The following is a 20,810-nucleotide window of genomic DNA, read 5'->3' as shown; positions in this document are numbered from 1 at the left end:
TATTGTTAAAGTATTAATAGATTGCAGGAGGTAGTTAGCAAGAACTTATGAGAATCTGAGCTTGACTTTACTGTCTCAGTTTTGAGAGTCATAAATAAAACAATCTGGTCCTCATTAAGTTAAATGGAGCCACTGAAGGTCCAGACCTTAGAAAATCAAGTGAGAGATGTCTCAGATTGAACTCCCAAGAAATGAGTACCCTTTCATGAATGCCATTTTAAATGTGAGATATAGAATGTCAAGTTAAAGATGACAAAAATATCATACAACATATGTAATCTCAGGCACATCAAAGTTAGTGGAACTCCATACAAAAATGTAAGCCCAAATCAGACACAAAAAGAAGAAAATAAAACTATCTCCATAACATACTGACATTTTCACTCCTTTTGCTCTATTTGCAATGATATTGCTGAATTTAATTGTAGAATGAGGTTGGTTGTTTCTCTTGTAATAGTATGGCAAAGGTAATCATCTGAATGCAATTCTTAAACTTTAGACTCCTTAGTCATACGATTCAGTAGATTTCCTTATAAAAATAAGGTTCTACCCTTTGAAATCTATTAACAGGATTGGTAACAGAGAAGAGAAAAACAGTCAAATAGTATCAGTCAAACTTATGAAGCTCTCTGTTCTGTAGACCTTGCTGTTCTGTATAGCCTTTCTGCATGCCAGGTCTGACATATTCAAAAATAGGGACTAGAGCTCAGAAAAAGCTTAAGAGAAAGGGAGGATCTAACTGATTTGGTAGACATTTACAGCACATCCTTGACCTAGGCCTAGCAAGGAATATCGCAAGGATTTATTCCTGGAAACCATTGATAAGCATTGATAAGGCTACCTGAGAGAAACACAAGGAAATCTGAAAGCTGCACCTAAACCTACTTTCTTTTGTTCTGTGTTTATGTTGGATTTTGACTTTAATGCTATGTGTTAAATATTTTCAATAACATGTGGAGAGCTGAGCCAAAACCATACTGAAGAGGACTAAAGATTGTGCTGCAGATACTAACGTTGTGGTGTCATGTTTGGAGAAGCTATGAAGAGACAGTATTGCTGCCAAATTTCTGTTAGTTCTGCTTTGCCAGGTTTCTTGTGCTTCAGTTCTCAGTCCCTAAAACAGGGATTATAGACTTTCTGGCCTCATGGTGATACTGTCAAAATAAGTACCCTATACTGCAGTATCTTAGTAGACACGGTATGCATTCCTGAGGTACAGATAATTAGGTAGAACAGTGAGGTCGTGGGAAAGAGGCAAAATAAATATATTGTGCTATATTATATTGCTACTCATCATGATATGAGAAGAACTTAAAATGTAAACTTGGAGAAAAAGTAAAGATACAAAAATCAGTGGATGACTTTCTATTGGCACTAGTGTTTTTCAAAACCTAAATTAAAAAGCAAAAGCAACTATTGTAGTATCTTCCGTTATTATGCACAAGTGAAGATTCACTTGGCTCTGTAAGAGATTATTTTTGGAGCACAGTACTGCTTGAGAGGGAAAAATTGCAGACTCTGATCAAAGATTGGGTGTTAATTGGGCACTGAGAAATAATTAAATTTATTTTTTAAATCATAAGAGAAACTTTGACGATTCTGCTTGCAAGATCAGTCACCGTTCACATTTTGAAGACATTATTTTCAAGTACTAGTAAGAGAAATATAACTGGGTAATTTATTGTTTAGTATATTACTGGAAAAACTTTACATTTTTAGAAGTCATACTTTTTGACATCCAATTAGTATTTATGTATCACTCAGTTGTGGAAGTATATCGGCGATTGAATGTCCTTTATATCTTACCTGGAGTGATCCTTATTCTGGAACAAAGATTTGGAAGAACCTATGTCACAAACTATTCTGAAGATATTTCACAGTTAGTCCCACAGCTTGAAGCCGTGTTTAATGATGAGATTAGAACATACGTTTATACTGCAGAGTCAGACCTTGGAAAAGGAAAAGCAGACTACTGTTTATTTTCCAGCGTAATATTACTGTATCTTACATTGTCTTCTCAAAAACATACACACAGCAGGTGTTTTATAACGCCTGTGTTTTAGACCTTTGAAAACATAAAAAGAATACTTACTAGCAAGTTATAAAACCCCCAGGCATGACAATGACTGCCTTTTAGACAAGAGAGAAAGATGGCTGGGCTTGAGTGGCAGAAAGAGGACTCCGGTGCTGGTCCGATAGTTCAAGATTGAAATTACAAATAGATCAATGAGAACAATTCTTTTTATCTTTCCACATCTGGGAGTAGTTGTTGTCTGTGAGTTGTTGTAAGTATAAAGAAAGGCATTGTATTAGCTTATATGAGTGGAGGCCAGTGGCCTGTACTGGAAGTGCTGGATCTATAAGGTACAACCATTCCTGTTAGAAGCTGAAAAGGACATTTCTGCTGGTCTGCCAGGCTGTGGCTTTGTGACTAACAGGGTAAGAATCTCCAAAGAATAGATGGGTTAAAAATAATGAAAGCAGGGGTGGAGGGAGGGGACAGATTTGAGATGTTAAGAATACATGAAATTATTGAGATCAATTAAAAATAAGTAACAGAGATGCCTAAACTAGAATGCAGAATCTAAACTTTCTCTGATTTTTAGAGTAATTCCAATTTTATATTAAGAATTCATTTGTATAATGAGGCAAAGTCAGAATGCTGTGTCTGAATTCCCTTTCTGAGTTTTGTCAATATTGAACACAGGAAATGTAAGTGTGACTTTGATAACTGAGGCCTGTTTCTTTAAAGAACCAAAGCAAAAGACTCATGACAAATTTTTTGAATTTTGATGGATGTAAATTTATTTATCTGTTTCTGTAGTGGATGTAGAAGACTCTGAATTAACTTCTGCCTTTTAACCTGGTTCCAGAGTCTCAAATCTAGATCCTAAACTAATTCCAGATATTCCTTTCAGGTCTGTTCTGAAGGAAAAGGAGGATTACAGTGGGGAAAATATTGTGCGAGTACTAGAGCACACAATAGATGAAAGAATAGACTAAAGTTCTGCTTAAAGATGATAACGCAAAAATAGCATAATGTTAAGATATAGAAAAAGTAACACTTCCCCCTCTCCTCTACACACACACACACGCGCACATACACAAGTTGTTTACAAAAGTGCCTTGTAGTAACTGCTGGTGGTGTCACTCCGTCCCATGCCCCAGAGCTACCACCGGGCCTCATGGGAGATGTGACTACAGCATCAGACATGGGACTGTTTGTTCACTCACTTTCTGTGAAGAGAGTTTTGAACCCTGTTTTGAATAGACAGCATTTTCTTTGTGTGGTTGGTAAATAACACAGAGCAAAGTTAGTCAGCAAGTTGCATAGCTTCTGCATTCTGATTCTTTGGAGCCCTTTTGTACCAAGCTTGACAGGATGTTTTTAACAGAATGTGACCTCACTGGGATACCAGAAGTAAGGAAAAAAGTTATTGGGGCTGTTGTGGAATATTTTGCACAGAGCTGGCCTAAGTACTGCTTTAAAATGCCTCTTGAAGAGAAGATAGTTTTACTGTGATCTAGGCAACATGTTCAGTGAAAATCAATATCTTTAACTCCTTTGTACATTAGAAAATCTAATTAAGGCTGATTATATTTCCCCACTTAAGGAAAATGATACTGATTTGCAAATCTCAGAACTGTTATGTCCTTGCTCTAATGTTTTGAGCAAAGGCCCCGTTCTAATGATAAAACATCAGAATATATTCTTTCTAACACAGAAAAGAATAAGGAGATCAGATCCAGTTGTTCATCAAAGTCCTAGAAGCAGCAGTAGAAGAATCAGAGTGGTGACAAACCCATCAAAATCAGAAGACAGACATCTTTTGGACACATGTTCTGACTCGCCAGGTAAAGGTAAGAGGGAAAAAATAGTATCAATGTTTTTTCTGGCCAAAATCATGTGTGAGTTTTCACCACAGACGTTAAAAATGGGATCACTGCTTGCAGTTTTGCTTGGACCGACAGTAAATTGGCTCCTGGGCAATTTACCCTGGGGGATTATTTGCTGTGTGGTCACCCCCTCTCCTCCCTCTGCTGGTCAGCGCACGGGAAATGCTGTCACTGACTGCAAAGGAAACCAGCCACTTTTCTCCTGAATCTAGAGGAAAGTGTTGATTGCTAGTGACTCTTCTTTATTTTTTTAATTTATTGCTTGCAGTTCTAAAATATTGACAGCCATAGGATTTAGTGATGAAAGGTTTAGCTGTAGTAAGAGAAGGGAGAGAAATTTGAGTGTTCAAGAAGTCAGGGGAAACTTATTTAAAAAAAGTAACACATATGTAGCTCAGGTATCTATTTATACGGTGTAAAAATATTCTAGGCTCATGCTCAATGATCTGAGTGATCTGTTAGTTCCTATATTCCTATAGTTCCTATATATAGGAACTAAAAAGGTTTTTACAAAAAATAAGAGAAAGGTGAATTATTATACAGAATAGCTTCATGAATAATAGATATCTTGCTATTCTGAAAATAAATTAAAATATGTGATGTGCTTTACTATGTATACCAACAAAACACTAAAACTTTGTTGTTTTTTGCACTGAACAATCGTTATTTTTTTCCAGCCAGTAGAGGTGACTTAAAAAAGAAAAAGTGTTTGGAGTCACTGATAGAGTGAGAGGAAATGTTCTCACAATATGTAAAACTGTTATTCATACTTGAAGACTTGTATAACAAAGAAATCTAAAAATAGGCTTTTAAAATTGGAAAGTTTTGTGGCATAAATGCTGCTGACAATGAAAATGTTCTTTGGTAAATGATTATGGAAAATTTTGCTAAATTACGTATGACTAACTTGAGTTGCTTTTTACTGTAAGGCATATGAAGTTCTAGAGATTTTTTTTTTTCTTGTGATCAGTTAGAAGGTAGATTGGTCAAACTTAATTTGTAGTATAAAGGATGAGGTGACAATATCACTGCTCCCAATAAGACATAGTAATGACTTTGGTTTGACAAAGCGTTCATAGTGATACTTTTATAATGTCAAACTTGCTACTGTACTTTGATCCACTGGTGTGTGGTACATAAGCTGCCAGATCTGTTCTAATTAGAGCAAATATTTCCTCTGAAGAGGCTTCTAGAGACAAGTGTGTTCTCTGAAGCAGAAGTCTGTCAAAAGGGGATGATTGAAGATGATGAATTTATATTCATGACTTTGTTATTTGTGTTACATTAATACTACTGGCCTGAATCACGGGTCAGATGTTAGGCACTGGAAAAAATAAAAATGTTTTGTACACCAAATGGATAATAATGATGCAGACATGAAAAAGCAGTTGAATAAAACAAATGTGATAAATTACTCAATCTGACATAAATACACCCAAAGTAGTAAGATGGAGTTTTCTGATTTTAATATCTTTTTTACAACTGTATATGTACTGTTAGGTTTTTTTTTTTTTTTAAGTGACGAATTTTCATAGTATCTCACCCACTACAGGTAAACTGGCAAGCTGGAATCTTGATTGCTTTCTGTGTTTCTTCCAGGCAGGATGTGGTAGGGGGGCATACAGCTTAGTTTATCCCTGAATTTGAACAGGAGAATGCAAAGATTCAATAAAATTAGGCTGTGTTTAATATTTATGGAAGCTATGGTGGACAAACCAGTAGAGGTCAGTACATAGTGCTGAAATATAAGTGCAGTGCTGTGTTTTTATGCTCTATACTTTCGATATGTAACTTTTCTTTTAAAATGTGGTAAAAGAAGATAGTTTACAGTAAATACTGCTGTCCTCTTCAAAAAGATAGGTTAAAAATACTTGGGGTCGTATGATAATGACAGACTGCTTAAATGGAGTAATTTAAGCAACAGCGTGCACTTTGTAGCATGTTATAGCTTGCAATGCATGTTATAGGTGCTAGAATCATTATTTTGTGAAATCATTACGGAACTTATTACAAATGTCACAGAGACAAATGCATCTAGGTCATAGTTATGTAGAAAAAATTAGAAGATAGAGGTTAGTCTAAGAATCAGGTTTTCGGATACTTGAAGTTAAAATAACAGAAGAAATTTTCCTCATTTTTAGGTAACAAAAGTTTGGAGAGTTAAAATTAGTCATTGTTTTTAAAATCTCTATCTTTCTTTCTTTGTGTGTGTGTATACATATATATGTATGTATGTGTATATGTGTGTGTGTGTGTATATATATACATACATATAGCGAGGGGGGGACAGACAGACTCTTTGTATAAAGTTGAATTATTTTTTGTTTTACTTTTTAAAGCCATTGTTTGCTTGTGAGTCTTTTTGTGATTTAAAGCAAGGAAAAGAATCATCCTGTTTAGTTTGTGCATGAAAAGATCCTTCAACATATATTAGCTGTAAAAGCTCATCTCTGAAAAGCTTATGTTCCAGTTGCTTTCTGTGGAGCTAGAAAGCCCAAACTGTATGTCCCCATTCTGTTTACTAGCTCTTTCACTAAGTACTTTGAAAAGTACTTTGCTATTAATTGTAATTGTTGAATCTTAAAGAACTCCTAAGAATTTTATCACCAGATAAAGATGAACTCAGGTGGGAAGTGTTCTATTTGGGTTTCAATATGGCCTTACATCTGCTGTCTGTGAGCTTTGGGAGAAATTTCCTAATCCCTTCAGTAAGAATAGGGCTATACAAATGGTGAGCGTTTTTGAAAATCCTGCTTTCTTTTTTTTTTTTTTTTTGGTTACATTCCACACTTTTTTTAGAGTGCATTTTAGAGGCATTGTCAATTAGCGAGCATCTCTGAAAACCCTATTTTCTTTTCATACTCTTTATTATGCGCTTAAAGGTCTTCCAGGAGAGAATTGTGGCATAAGGTATTAAGTGAACAAGGCTTCTGACAACCAAGTTGGGGTTTGCAGTCTGTGTTTGCTGTGGAAAAAGTCTGAAGTCTCTGCAGAAGTTTATATTCGTATCCTAAGGGTTTTTTTTAGCAGAGAAAGCTTTCTGAAGCTGATTTTGGTGACAAGTGCTAGAGACTCGGCAACTCTTTCTCACTGGTGTTTCTGTTGTGTGCCATTAGAGTCAGACAGCATAAATTTGGGCACAGTTCAAAAGACTATAAGAATGGCTTACTGCAGGGGAGGGATTCCCTGTTGACTTTGACAGCTATCGACAGTATAAACTGAGGTGGGAAAGAGACAGAGATGGCATATACTACTGTTGCATGTCCAGCCCATGACGTGTATTTTTTCCACACTTCACTGTAACATCATGTACGTGTGTTCCAGTCCAGTACAGGTGGACTTTCTGGTGAAGGATCTGCCTTTATACATGTAGTGTACAACCCTAGTTCTGGTGAAGTGGAAGTCTTGCCATTTAAATCAGTGATGAGGCCAGGATATCTACAGAGTTGTTTAACATTTTTTCCTGAGGCAAAGCAGACTTAGAAATAATCTTGTTTCTTTCATGACGCAGTGTCAAATCAAAGAGTGAGGCATAGGAGGGCTGGGGTGTTAAATGACAAATCCACTTTCAGCCCAAAATTCGTACCAAAGGCTTAGGAGTCAAAAGCCAGTGCAGTTTTTTTCTAGATAAAAATGCTGTTTATTTAAGGGCATCTACTACTTATTTCACTTGTTGCTTTGACTGTGTTTTGACAAAATAAGCTTGAATCCAAATGTCAAACCCACCTTCTTTTCCCAGATAAATTTCTGATGTACATATCATTTTGGTACACAATATGCTTCTGTAATCTTTTTCACATTTCGCAGGCTGTAGAGTGTGTAAGAAGTTGTGTTTTCCTGAGTCATGGTGGAATAGCTCCTTTATAGTAACTGATACGCGTTATCTTTATTAGCTGTTGTTGGGGAGAAGCCCTCCTCATCAAATGCGTTTCCTGAAGAGTAGCGCAAAGGTTGAAGTAAAGGTGCTCCTTACAATACTGAATGGTCTGGCTTTAGTCAGTGAATTTTAAAGTCTGAAAGTCTAAATATTTGTATTGCTTCAATTAAGTTTGTTTACATGTTAAATTGCCTGAACATCTGGTCATCCTTTTTCCATAACCTGTGGGATATAAACCCCCAAAATTCAGGGACCAAAATAATGATGCTGGAAATGTGTAGTTCAATCAAGTGTAATATCCTTTTAGAAGTTTGCTATTCTTATCTATATCCAGACCAAATATAGAAGATTACAGTAGTACTGTTCATGATTAAGGAACAGAAGGTCTATGTTATCACTAAGATTCTTAATCTCTTAGTAGGTTAATATTTGGTATTTTCTTGATTGCAATATTACTTTTATATAGGTAGAGTAACACCATATTCTCATTTTGACCCTCTTTTCTGATGTCAATGTTTTCTAAAAATTCTTCTCTGCAAAGCAGCTATGCATAGTTAAATTATCCTATCGCTATAAAGCTAGGTTTTATGTATTTTTGTAAGTCACAGATAAATTTCTCCACTCTTTCTGTACGTGTATGTGTGCATGCACATGCACACATGTGTGTGTGTATGAAGGTGACTTCTAATAATTTTGCGCCTGATATGGAATAAACTGTCATCTAACTACAGCATTGTGTGGTCTGTTTAAGCATGTATGAAAAAATTGTGGTTTTGTCTCTAGATGGGAATTCAGCCGGTGGTGATCAGTAATTGAGACAACTGCACTAGTGAAAATCTCTGCATATAAACAAGGAAACTGTGGCATTTGCACCAGAAATTGAATTAATTAAGAATTAGAATAATAAATGTAGGCAAATAAGTTGTAATCTCAAACATTCCACAGGGAGAAAAAAGATAGATTATTCACCCATTTCTAAGAAAAAAAGGGCATCCTAAGGAACTGCTATAATTCTGGGAAATGTACTCTATATCACAAAAAAACATCAATATAACTGTTACATTTTTGGTGCTCTACCATTTTAGTGAGGTATATTTATAGAGGCAACTACTCTTCTAAGGTATGGAAGAGATCAGAAATGGTGTTTTTCACTAACTGTATTAGTCTGGAGGTATAGCTGGTTTTTTTTTTTTTTCACCTTCTCCTGGAGTTCTATTGGGAATTTGTTACCTGTCTCTTTCACTGTGTAGCTCAAGTCAATATTAGTTTTTGGGTTTTTTTTTTTTCATTTACTCACTTTCCCTTATGTTAAGATTCAACTTTAGACTCCAGTCTCTTATTGATGTTCTTAATTTCCTATTGAAATCAATTGGAAGCTGAATTCAAGGCTTAGTGTCTTATGTATCCCAATACCAGAAAAAAATCATTGCATATGGTTGCCTGCAGACCTGTAGTCGTAAATAATGTCAACATTAAAATTGAAATATAACTGCAGTTAAGGACGCTGAAAACCACTTCCTTTGCTCAGACAACATCCCAATTGTTTCTCTCACACCTGTGTATTTCCAAGAGGTCAAAATTCACACCGTCACCTTTCCTGTAAATCAAATAAATGTGAATTTAGTTTTTCTAGTGCATATATATCTTCTTCTGTGATTATGTTTATAAGCAAAGTCATTTCTGAAGATCTTGTTTTTTAACAATTCTTTCCTGAGAGTAGATTCTTATATTTGGCTCTACACTGCATAATAATTCTTTTGCAGCAGAATTTTAATGTATCAGAAAGAGCTCACATAGCTTATGTATGTGATTAACCAATATACTGCAAGGGAGCATTAACAATAGGCTTCACAAAATAGGAAATATTTAACAAGCAAATAGTCTTATATTTTTCTTTTGTAGGCAACTCTGTTTTGCTTGTATGTACTAATTTGTCCCAATGCTGTTAATAGATAATGAATAGCAATCTACATGTTTTTCTGTGGGTCCAGGAAAGGACATATGCCTTTTTGAAAACTTTTAATCTATGTGTATGTATGCTGACTTTTTGTTAGTATATTTATGTTTTATATCAATTTATATATGTATATGTATACATACAAAGCATGTTATGAATTTTCTACAGGAAAATACCTCGTGGTATCTCATAAATATTTTTGATGATATCAGCAAGCCTCACAGTTTAATTACAGTTCTTACTTTTGACATTCATTTTGTTTAAGCATATACCATGTAACACCACGTAATATAAAGAAAAAGTACAGACCTCAGTTCTGAGAACCTGAACAACCATTTTCTCCTTTGGCCTAAATGGATCCTGAGTGTAAGCTGGATCTGGCAGGGAGAGTAAATGTATCATGCGACTAGTTTGGCTAAACAGTAAACTCATGACTGAGCTCCAGTGCAAAAAGGCAGTATACAGGAGGTGGAAGCAGGGACAAGCTACAACAGAGGAATATAGAAACATTGCCTAGGCATGCAGGGATGATGTTAGGAAAGCCAAAGTTCAGCTGGAATTGACACTTGCAAGGTACATCGAGGGCAGAGGGAAGAGCTTCTACCACTAGATTAATAGTAAAAGGCTGAAAATGTGTGCCTGCTGCTGAGTGGGGCAGGTGATCTACTGGCAGAGGACACAGATAAGGCTGAGATACTCAGTGTCTTCTTTGCTTCAGTCTTCACCAACAGGATCTCTTGCACCTTTGTGTTTAGAGACAGGAATCAAGGAGGAGGAGGATAACCAACAGCAGGAGATGAGGATAGAGTCAGGGATTACTTGTGAGAACTCGATCCGTGCAAGTCCCTGGGACCTGATGGACTGTATCTGAGGGTACCGAGAGAACTGCCTGATGTCCTTGCAAGGCTACTCTCTATCATCTTGAAGGCTTGTGGAGACTGGGGGAGGTTCTCAGCAACTGGAGAAAGGCAGATGTTGTACCCAACTTCAAAAAAGTAATAAGCAGAATGCTTTTATCAGCTCAAGACTGAATGGAGCCTTTAGCAAATGTTTCTTTCCATCAGCTTCCTCATGAGATGTAAAAGTAATTACATCTCCTGTGTAGCAGGATCTCTAATGAAATATGTGCTTATGGATGTGAAAACAATCCTACATAGTTATGCAAAGCACATTATTGACTGTGCACAAGAAGTATGTTTTTACTATTTAACTGATGGCATATATCTTCCTCCTGAGCCCCATACCAAAGTCCTTATAACAACATGAGGTTTCAAAGAGGTAATGACTAATTCGCTAATCTTTGTTTACTTATTTTCACTTGAGATGTGTCAATGAGAGGAAATAAAGTAAAATGAGACTCTAAGACATGACTCGAAGTAAATAATAAGGTTGTGTTGTTACAGTGAGGCATTGGAGTCTTAAGGGTCAAAAATTATGGTTTCGCTTGTGTATCTGCACTGATGGAAGACATACCATGGTATATGGCTTTTGCATACTCTCCTGTAATTTACCTAGTTGGTTGCACTAGGAAACAGGGGGTAGAGCTTAACCCAGTGGGATATACTAGGCAGGACAAGGAAAATTTCTCATGTTTAAGCAGAGCAATAGTGGGGAAAAACTAGCATTAAAACATTTAAAATTGCATTTTCCTTACAAGTTAATAGTGCGTCCAGTGTTAACTCTAAGGAAGTTCATCCATTCCTTTGCATCAGGTGAGTCTGGGTTGTTAAGGAGCTCAATGTTGTAAGAGACTCCCTTGCACTTACGCAGTAGACGTACTGCTGCACTATTTAGTAAAAGCAGAATATTTTGTTCATGTAGATAACAATGGAAAAATATCAAAAGTTGTCATTCCAGATGTAAACTGGTGACTAAACCAGGTCTCTGAACCTCCTGGGCCTTGCAAATGGATGTTGGAAATTTACTGAGTACAGGTTGTTTTGCCAGGAGAGTGAATGCTGTTGGTAGGGAATGGAAGGTCTATGGATTCTGAACTGTGTTTTGGGTTGATTTGATGCTGCTTACTCCCCATTTTTGTTCTTTTCCCATGAAGTTTAATGTGAATATTCTTACCTAGGAAGAAAGAAGTGTGTCAAGGAAGTCATGAGAATTCTTATGTATTTTTGGTTTGGAAGTGAAAATATTGGAAGAGAAGGAGTGATTAGCAGGCATTTTTAGCCTATCTTCCTTATGCCATGACTAACAGTGGAGACAAGAGGATCAAAGAAACGGAAAGGAAAGGATTCATCAGCAGAAAAAACTCTGCTTGGGAACACTCAATACCTTGTAATCAGTCTTGTTCTGTATGGATTTATACTCAGGAAGATGTTAGGAAGTAGTTGGAAAGATGCCAGTGCAATCAGGCCTAGAACAGGCACCAACACAGTGATACTAGGATGCTTGATCTGTCCCGTCCACATGTTCTCCTGTTAGAGAAATTACCTAACCCCCACGCCAGTCCACCTGATTGCAGAAGTACATTTGATATGTGCATGGTATGGTCACAAAAGATTCGGTGTGTTGTTGTGGCTTAGGCTGTGGTGATCAAGTGCAGCAGTGCCCAGCGAGTACCCTCAGACAGCACTGCTCACAGGAGTTGTGCAGCTTACTATCCCTTTTCCCATGTCTTGACACTCCTTTTTACCACCCTGGTAACTCCCTTTCCTGCTCCAGTCTCCTCTCAAACAGTCTGTTCCAGTTACTTCTTCCCTGTTGGTCCCAGTTTTGCTACATCCATTCTCCAGTTCAGTATTTGTGATACCATTGCCTAGGTACTCAACACCTTATCTGGAATTACTGATATGGTGGCCTGGGCACTGTTCACCTTGCATGACTCTACTCCTCAGTGCTCCTCTTCAATTATCTGTGAAGTTTGGCCTTTTCTCACGTAACTTGCCCTTAAATGCCTGTGAAATCCAGCCATTCCTCACTGCACTATCTGTAAATTTTATTAGCTTCTTAAATTATTATCTGTCATGGCCAGTTGGTTCTTGTTTCCTGTTCATGTTCTCGTGAGTAGTTTTCTCATGTCCTGTTCAGTTAGCTTTACCTCCAGCCAGGGCGCAGTAAGTGGCCTAGTCATTTTGGTGCAGCCCTAATGTTAGGGCCTAGTAAAATAGGAAATTCATCCTTAGCTGATGCTATTGGTGTATGCTTGCAGAAGTATTAGATAGTAAACCAATGAACTGAATAGTAATCGATGCAACTATATAGTATCTTCACTTTCACAAAAATGGTAATGCATTGATATAACTTACCTGTTTTAAACAGTTGAATTGAAAAATTAACACTGCACTGAGACAGCCGTACTTCAGGACTCTAGATATGTGATTTCTATGGCTATGTGATCACCAGTCAGGACAGTTTCTAGGACAGGATGCAGCCTGGAACAAAACAGAAGTTGGTGACATTCCCTCTCATACGTTCAGTTATGAAGAGAAGCCATTCCTGTACCTCCCTGCTTCAGGTCACAAGGCAGAGATGGCAGCAGGATGCAGAGCTGCAGAGGAAAGGTGGTCACAACATAACAGCTTTGAGGGTAGCTCAGAGCAGTTGGGAGCGTGTGCATTGCCAGTGTCATGGTGAAAAGATCAGGAGATAAGGGCATGGGTGATGAAAGCTGGTGATGGATGGCTGAAACCTCTTTAGGTTCCTCCCAGACTTCCTGGCACAGGAATCTGTCTGCCTGGGAAGAGCTGGGGGGGAAGTTAATGGGAAATGAGTGATCTAACATTGTGTGAGCAAGCATCATGACACTGACTGCAAGATGTAAGCCTTACCGCAAGGCCAGGCTTGGTGTCAAATTTATTTATTCCTGTGGATCTTATATGAGAGCTAGCTGGCTTGGAATGTGGCAGAGCAAAGTCTCGTCTGCTTGCAATTGAACAAGTAGACCTAGTCAAAGAGAGAGAAAGCTTTTTAAGGATTGTTCTTGGTCACTGAGAAATGAGGGAAGCAGAGCAGCAGGGGCAACTGAAGTCACAGCTATCAATGCACCATCAGGGCAGGAATAAACACCTGCAAACTGGATGCTGGAAAAGTTCCTAGTTCTAATCCACAGAGTAGCAAAATAATGGAGACTGCAGCTAGTCACCTGTTAACCAGAATGGAAATGTGAGCTGGTTAAGAGAGACTAGAACTCAAGAGAGCTGAAAGGCAGAAATCACAGCTAAAATACTGAAATCTTCTGGTAGAGAAGTAGAGTTTCTCAGCAGAGAAACATGTAATAGATTTTTTCTTTTTTTCAACACTTTCCTAAATGCTTTGAGCCTTTAGGAAAATGAGACTGATGCTGCCCATTGTTATCTCTTGTAGAGAGTTAATTCACCAGGTTCAGGCCACTCAAACCCTTGCTAATGTCACATTAATACATGTATTTCTTGAAAATTAAAAACTATAGGACTTCTTGGGTTCTTTGAATGCTTTTGTAATATTTTGAAAATAGTATTCAGGTGACTCCTTTCTGTAATATTAAATATTTACAGTATTTAGCTGGAAGCACAACAAAGATGCACAACGTATGCATAAACGTTACTGTGATTATAGCATCTGCTGCGCAGTTACCAAAAATATGCCCAGAAGAGAGAAAATCCGGTGTATGTTATTTTCTTGTACGTATAGTCTTATAGCTAGTTTCACCACAAAGGCATCAAGTTCACTGAATGATTTCTGCGGGTCAGATTTCACCAGTGAAGTGAATAGGGCACAAGTGGACAGTGCTGACTAAAGATGAGAAGATAATGCCTGTTCCCATGGAGAAAAAAAGTTCTACAGGTTTTTGTATGAATAAAACTGCCTCTGTTCATGAAACAGCAATAGTGTTGCCGAGAAATTAGATGGAATTGTATAGTTAGGGGAATATGATGATATTCTTGTATGGCTTTTGTTTCTTTGTTAAACCAGGGTAAATGATTCTATGCAGGGATCTACCACTACATGACATTCCGTCAAAGAATTGCTGCTTTCAGTTGTTTTTAATACACTTTCGTAAGTGCTGCTAACAAATTGGCATCCTAATTCAAACAGCTAACGATCCAAGTCAAGTTCAACAAATACATCAAAGGATGACTGAAAAAGGACAACTTTGAAATTCTGATTTCCACAGGTTTGAAATACAGTTGATTTGGTAACTAAAGATAAAAACCACTTTACTTGGAGTGTCTGTGTTTTATTTTTGGGGCCCATTTCAGTTTCACTATAGCATCGTATTCTCAGAGCCCCCTGCTCCCCTGTAACTCAGGCTGTTTGGTTACAAGCCTATGGTGATTCTGAAATAAGAGACCAATGGCAGATTAAACCCTCTTTAGGTGTTTTCTGAAGCGTATAGTCACTCTTATGTAGATAAGCTACAAAGATGTAGTGGATATACTCAAGACACTTCAGTATGAGAAATCAGTGTCATGTAAAAGTGTTACGTAGAATGGCTAAAGGATAGAATTTTTTTTCTTTTTGGAACTTACTGGACACAAACTTCCCTTCTTTTTCCCTGGACTGTGAGAGAGAGAAACAAAATCTCTTCCTTTTTACTTAGCTTTTTAGTATGGGAATATTCCTCAAACAAAATATACCTGAACCCAGATTCCATCTCCAAAGAGAAAGCATATCCTATCCTCGGCACACTGTTAGGTCTGAAACTAGAGTGAAGGACTGAATCTCATTTTAAATTATTTACCTTTTTGCCCAAATACCAAGTAGATTTATTTAACTGAATAAAAAAATGGTCTTGAATATTCAGAGAACTTTTGTAAAATAAGATGTACGTTATGCATATATAATGACAAAGGGAAAGGAAGAAGTGATTGCCAAGGACAAACAAGGCTGTTCTGAGAACATCTATTGATTGGAAACAAATCACTGGATACTTTTGGTTTGGTTTTGTTTTGCTGTTTTTTTTTCTTCTCCATAATACATGAAGTGGTCTCTGTCTGGGTGTAATTTTTACTTTTTAGTGCAATCTGCACCTGTGGCCTTTGGACTTAATGTTTATGACAGATGGACTGGACTGTGTTTGCACCATTTAGTGTATAATCCTTCTGTATGTATCTATGCCATGCTAGGCAGTGGCACTGGCCCAGTGGGCATATTTATTAGTGCAGACTTCCTGTCTGCTTCCATTGTTCTGTTGCAGTGTCCTTTGAGCATAATGGACCTTGCTTTGTGCTGAACCCACCTACAAAATATTGTCCCTGGTTCATGCCACATTATCTGTTGCAGACTCTAGTCTTTTTTTTTTTTTTTTAAGTATTCTAACTCATTTGCCAGCTAGAACGCTTAAAATGGATCAATTCTGTATTGTAAATGCTCTTCCTCTCCACTCAGCCTGCAAGCTTCATTTTTGGAACAAACGTACTAGCTTTGTTTGCTAGTATCAAAATGCTTGATAAAAAAAGGAAAACCATTTCCTCTGAAATGTGCCATATCTCGTGCTACCTGAGCTCCCACTGTACTGGAAGCGGAAGTTGTTCCCAGAAAAGCAATGTCCCCATATAAAACATGGAAGTAATAAATGCAGCTGTAGCAGCCTGCAAGCCCATGGCTGGCAGCCTAGAACTGTGCAGCATGTTCCACTCCTGCTGACTTCATTGGTGGTGTATGACGGGCATGGAAAAAAAGGACAGACTACTATTATACAAGAAATGTTGCCTTCTGTATCAGTAGAACAGAAAAACAAATGCCAAGCAAATGGAAAAGGATACAACACTTAGGCATTTACAATTTTAGGTTTTTTTGAATAAGATAATAAATTTGGGAAGTGAACAAAAGACAGAAATAATATGACACTAACACTTGGACTCTCAAAGCATAATATAGTTTTGCACCTTGTTCATTTATCATATGAAATCATGACATTGCTTCTCTTAAAATTTTCTGCCCATTACAGAAATGCAGAAAATGAGCCTCACACAGTTTAGCTGTAGTCACATCAAATTAGTGGCAGACTTCAAACAGACACTTGAAAACCAAAACCACCCTTTTAAAACCATCAATATATGTAATCCTAACAGTTAAAAAGGATTTTTAAATATTTCTATGTAAAGTAATTGTGCCACTATAAACACTCCATAGAGTGTTTCCACTCTATGGAAAGATAGGTCAGTTATGTAATTTATCACACAACATAGCAACACTATGCATTCTGTGCTCATATTATCATAGTCTTGAGGAAACAAGCATATTTGGTGTCATAAAACTGGATTTGAATAGGGATAGTTTGGGGGGTAAGTATACTTGCCAGTCAGGGTTTCTAGAGGATGTGAATGAAGACCTGAGGGGAAGAATTTCTCACAGTATAAATAAAAAAGCAGTTATTAACAATGTTATTTGAAGTAACTAGAGGTTTCTATGTAATATTTGACTAAACTGTATAATGCTAAGAAAAAGAAAAGAGATTATGATACTATATTAATGTCCAAGAACTAGAAAAGGCAAGATTTCTTTTTTCCTTTGTAGTCATTTTAGACTTGGTATTTCTGGTTAGCTGTAAGAACTTCCACTCTAAAATTTGTATCTGGAATGTATGACTGAGCGAGCTTGGATTTATGGAGGAAGTATGTTCAAGTCCATATACAAATACTCATATGTGGTTTGAATGCCTTCCTTCTTTCATTCCCTTTCAATGCTGTTGAATATTTAGCACTTTTGAAGATCAGGTACCCAAATTACAATGGCAGACCTCGGCATTGGTACTTTTGTGATGGCACATGTGTATTTTTAACCCTGAACTTAATTTTAAAATACATGGTTGAAGTTTGAAAATATCATGGTGGTAATGTTTGGCAAGCATCTTTCTCACACCATGTAATTTTTTTCCCTTTTCCTTTTCTGATATCTGAAATAGTTTCACTAGTTTAGCTTCATAGCTTCACATCTTGGAGGGATATTTTTCAGAATGCAGTGTGGAAAATGCAAAAGCTAGTTGTGGGCAAATCCTATTTAATATCCTTCAATTTGAATTAGGTGTGTGACGATTCTGAAATTTTTCTTTCTGCATTTGGTGTGGCAGTATCACAGTTTTCTCCTGATAGATTATTGTTAACCTACGCTGTGAAAAAGCAGTATTCTAAGCTGCTCTCCCCTGCTGCTAGTCAGTGTAATGATAAAGTCTCTCCTCAAAACTAGCATAAAAGTTTCAGTATCTCCTTCTTGTAAAACCCATTTACAAACTTTAAGGTGAGAACGGAGGTTGGTACAGGATGTATCACAGGGGAAAATGGATGTTATTGAAGGCTTATTTTTTCTTTGCTTTTCTTTGCTTTCAATTTATAGAGTTCAGAGCTATAGTTCAATAGAGATATCATCCAAGTTTGCCAGAACAAAGAAGTAATCTTTTAACATCAAAGTCCATATGTTGGTCTGTAAGACATTACATCTTCTTACATGATAAGATTAGCTTTAAGGTTGTTATTGTAATGTTTGGGTTCCTGTTTGGAACCGTCTACAAATGATGACCTTAGGATTTGTGTCATCATGTAGACAAGCTATATGACCATTCAGCTGTGATTATCCTAACTTCAGTGCCAGTAATATACAGTGCCACAGAACTGCAGAGCTATATCATATCCTGCAAATGGAATTTAGTTATTCACTGAAGAGCCTTGGGACTGAACTGATGGAAGCACATAGTATCAAGGTTATGCCTGTCAAGAATATGCAGCCTAAATCTCACAGCTGTGAGCCATAGTAGAGACAACTGCTGTGTGATGGCCCACCCATGCAGACCGTCATCATATATCACCTGATTACTATCTATGCCAATGTAGTACCATAGTACCCTCAACCTTTGCATCTGAAGGGCTGTGTCTGAAGTGCACACAACCAAGGGAATGTTTTTCTACTCTGAATTACACTTCATCTATGATCGCTACAGAGTCAGCCTTATCTGGTCTTGATGGAATTTGTACTTCTATTAGAGGGACTGTAAGTCCAAAGAGCTTCGCATAACATCCGAACTGGCCAATAACTAGCTAAATGCCCTTGGGGACATGAGGCAGTAGACTGCAATCATCCACAAACATTAGCTCAGGAATAGCTGCTTTCTGTATTTTGTCTCTTTTATTTGTATGTGCTTACTGCAGAATCAGAATCCCTCCATCTAGGTATTACCATATGTAGATGCGTGGCCTAGCTAGGATCCTTTATAATTTTCTGTCACTGAAAGGCATTCTCACCTGCTAGGCCTTAGATATTATGGAACTCCTTGTGTAAGGCCTTTCACCTACTAGTTTCTCCTATTAGGATAATTTCTTAATATCTTCAGCCTTTCTCTAATTTATCTAACCTACCTACCACATGGTACTTAAGTACCATCAATTTTCTTGATATATATCTTGATGCATATTTGTGGTCCCACAGAATGCCCTTCAAAAGACTGGTTCATGGCCAATGTCCACTGAGCTCTGGATTAGTTTTCCCACTAGCTTTATGATCATCAGCATTTGTAAAAAAAAAAACAGGACAGCCCCTTTGGGATATTCTTCTGTTCTGTTCTAGACAGGATTTCCATGCTGAAAGCAGATCATCTGACTTTCCCATGTCTTTCCAGGGTCCAACCAATTGATTTAGCCAGTAGCTTAAATATCTCTAGGAATATTTGACTCTGATCCTTGGAAGGACACAATCACACTGCCCCTAACCTGCTGCTGGATTCCACTAAGGTCATTCACTGTAAGAGTTATTAAACTAATCAGCTGCTCCTTTCTATATGCCAAAACAGCAGCATTTGTTACTGCTGTATCACCTGTGACTTCAGAAGGAGCTACAGGCAAAAGCAGTTGCAGGCTAACTGTGAGCCATACATGGACTCATCTAGAGTGTTTCTGAGCAGCAGTTGATTGGAGCTCTGCAACTCTCTTCACCAATTTTCTTTTGTAATATATCTGTATGTATTATTTAATGCAGTTACATTGTTCTGTTTTTGCAGGTTATTTTTATTGTTAATCCATTTCTGATGCTTCATACATAGATGTTAGGAGAAACTTGGCTCATTTCTATTGCCATTTAATCAATCTTGATATCTGCTCTTTATGAAACCAAAGAACTTTAAACCTGTAGAATGCTAAATACCAGAATGCAGTGATAGATTTTTCAAATGTAGTAGGCAGATTAGAGCTCAAAGCAGCACATTCGAGTGCTTATATATTGAGAATTTTTACAAATATAATGAAGTGCTGTGCACCTTTTCTCTAAAAGTTAACCTCAGTTTGCACACTCAGGAAGCATACTTAAATTCTGAATAACTATTCCTAGTTGAAACTGGCAGAAAAAAATGCATTTCAGTTAGGAATAAATAGTAGAAGACAATGAGACAATGTTGTTTGTGCCCTTCTTTTGATATTTTAGAAATAAAATATTTTGTTCCTCCTAACTGTCTTTTTTTCTTTTCTCATAGACAAATACATCCACATTGCAGTATAAAAAATTTGATTCTTATTGTATTCAAATTACTCAAAAAATAAGAAAAGCAAATGCCATAAAACAGCAAGTATTGCAATAACAAATGTAAAGGGAGTAAAATGAGTACTTCTGTAGAAAGCTTTCTCCAGAGATTTCCTGCAGTATCCATTTGTTTTGATTAAAGGTCTTCTTGTTTAAAGATCTCCAGTTTTCACTGGTCCTGAGTCTTCTTTATCTTGTTATATTTTGTTGTGTCCTGCCTGCAACATGTACCTACAACCCTCTGATGGTTCACTTTACTCCTTTGCTAATTGGCTTCAAGCTGCAACTTGGGTGAAATGGTAAAAGCATCATAGTCTTCACTGGTCACATGCAAAAGAGAATTAGAAATTATTAACAGAGATTATTAATTTTGACTCCCTTTAATAAGTTTGAAGTACTAAGTTAAGCTACATGTTTTACTTGATTTCAATGACTACATGGGGTATTGCACATGAAGAGGGTGCTGTGCTTTCGAGGTATTCTCTGGATACTGAATGAGAAAAGCACTCTGAGGAAATTTAGAGGTATTGCATTAGATAGTGGAAGAGGAGAACGTTAATTAGCTGGAATCAGTTGTTCCTCTATATAAGAAATAGTGTAGACAGAGCTTGGTTAGTCTCTCTAGCTACACCCAGTAAGCAAACT

At 37.1% G+C, this 20,810-nt stretch overlaps 1 protein-coding gene across 1 annotated transcript in view; it reads left to right on the top strand.

Moving 5' to 3' along the window:
* Window positions 1-3,382: 3,382 nt before the first annotated feature.
* ST18 (ST18 C2H2C-type zinc finger transcription factor) overlaps window positions 3,383-20,810 on the top strand; it is a 169,742-nt gene continuing 152,314 nt past the window's right edge. The window contains exons 1-2 of the mRNA XM_067292323.1: window positions 3,383-3,421; window positions 3,726-3,861. Coding sequence (XP_067148424.1) covers window positions 3,383-3,421; window positions 3,726-3,861 — 175 coding nt within the window. The remainder of the gene's footprint in view (window positions 3,422-3,725; window positions 3,862-20,810) is intronic.

The sequence above is a fragment of the Apteryx mantelli genome, chromosome 2 (assembly GCF_036417845.1).
Source record: "Apteryx mantelli isolate bAptMan1 chromosome 2, bAptMan1.hap1, whole genome shotgun sequence".
In the NCBI taxonomy this organism is placed as follows: Eukaryota; Metazoa; Chordata; class Aves; order Apterygiformes; family Apterygidae; genus Apteryx; species Apteryx mantelli.
The sequence above is the reverse complement of the archived record's forward strand: the minus strand, read 5'-3'. Positions and strand labels throughout refer to the sequence as shown.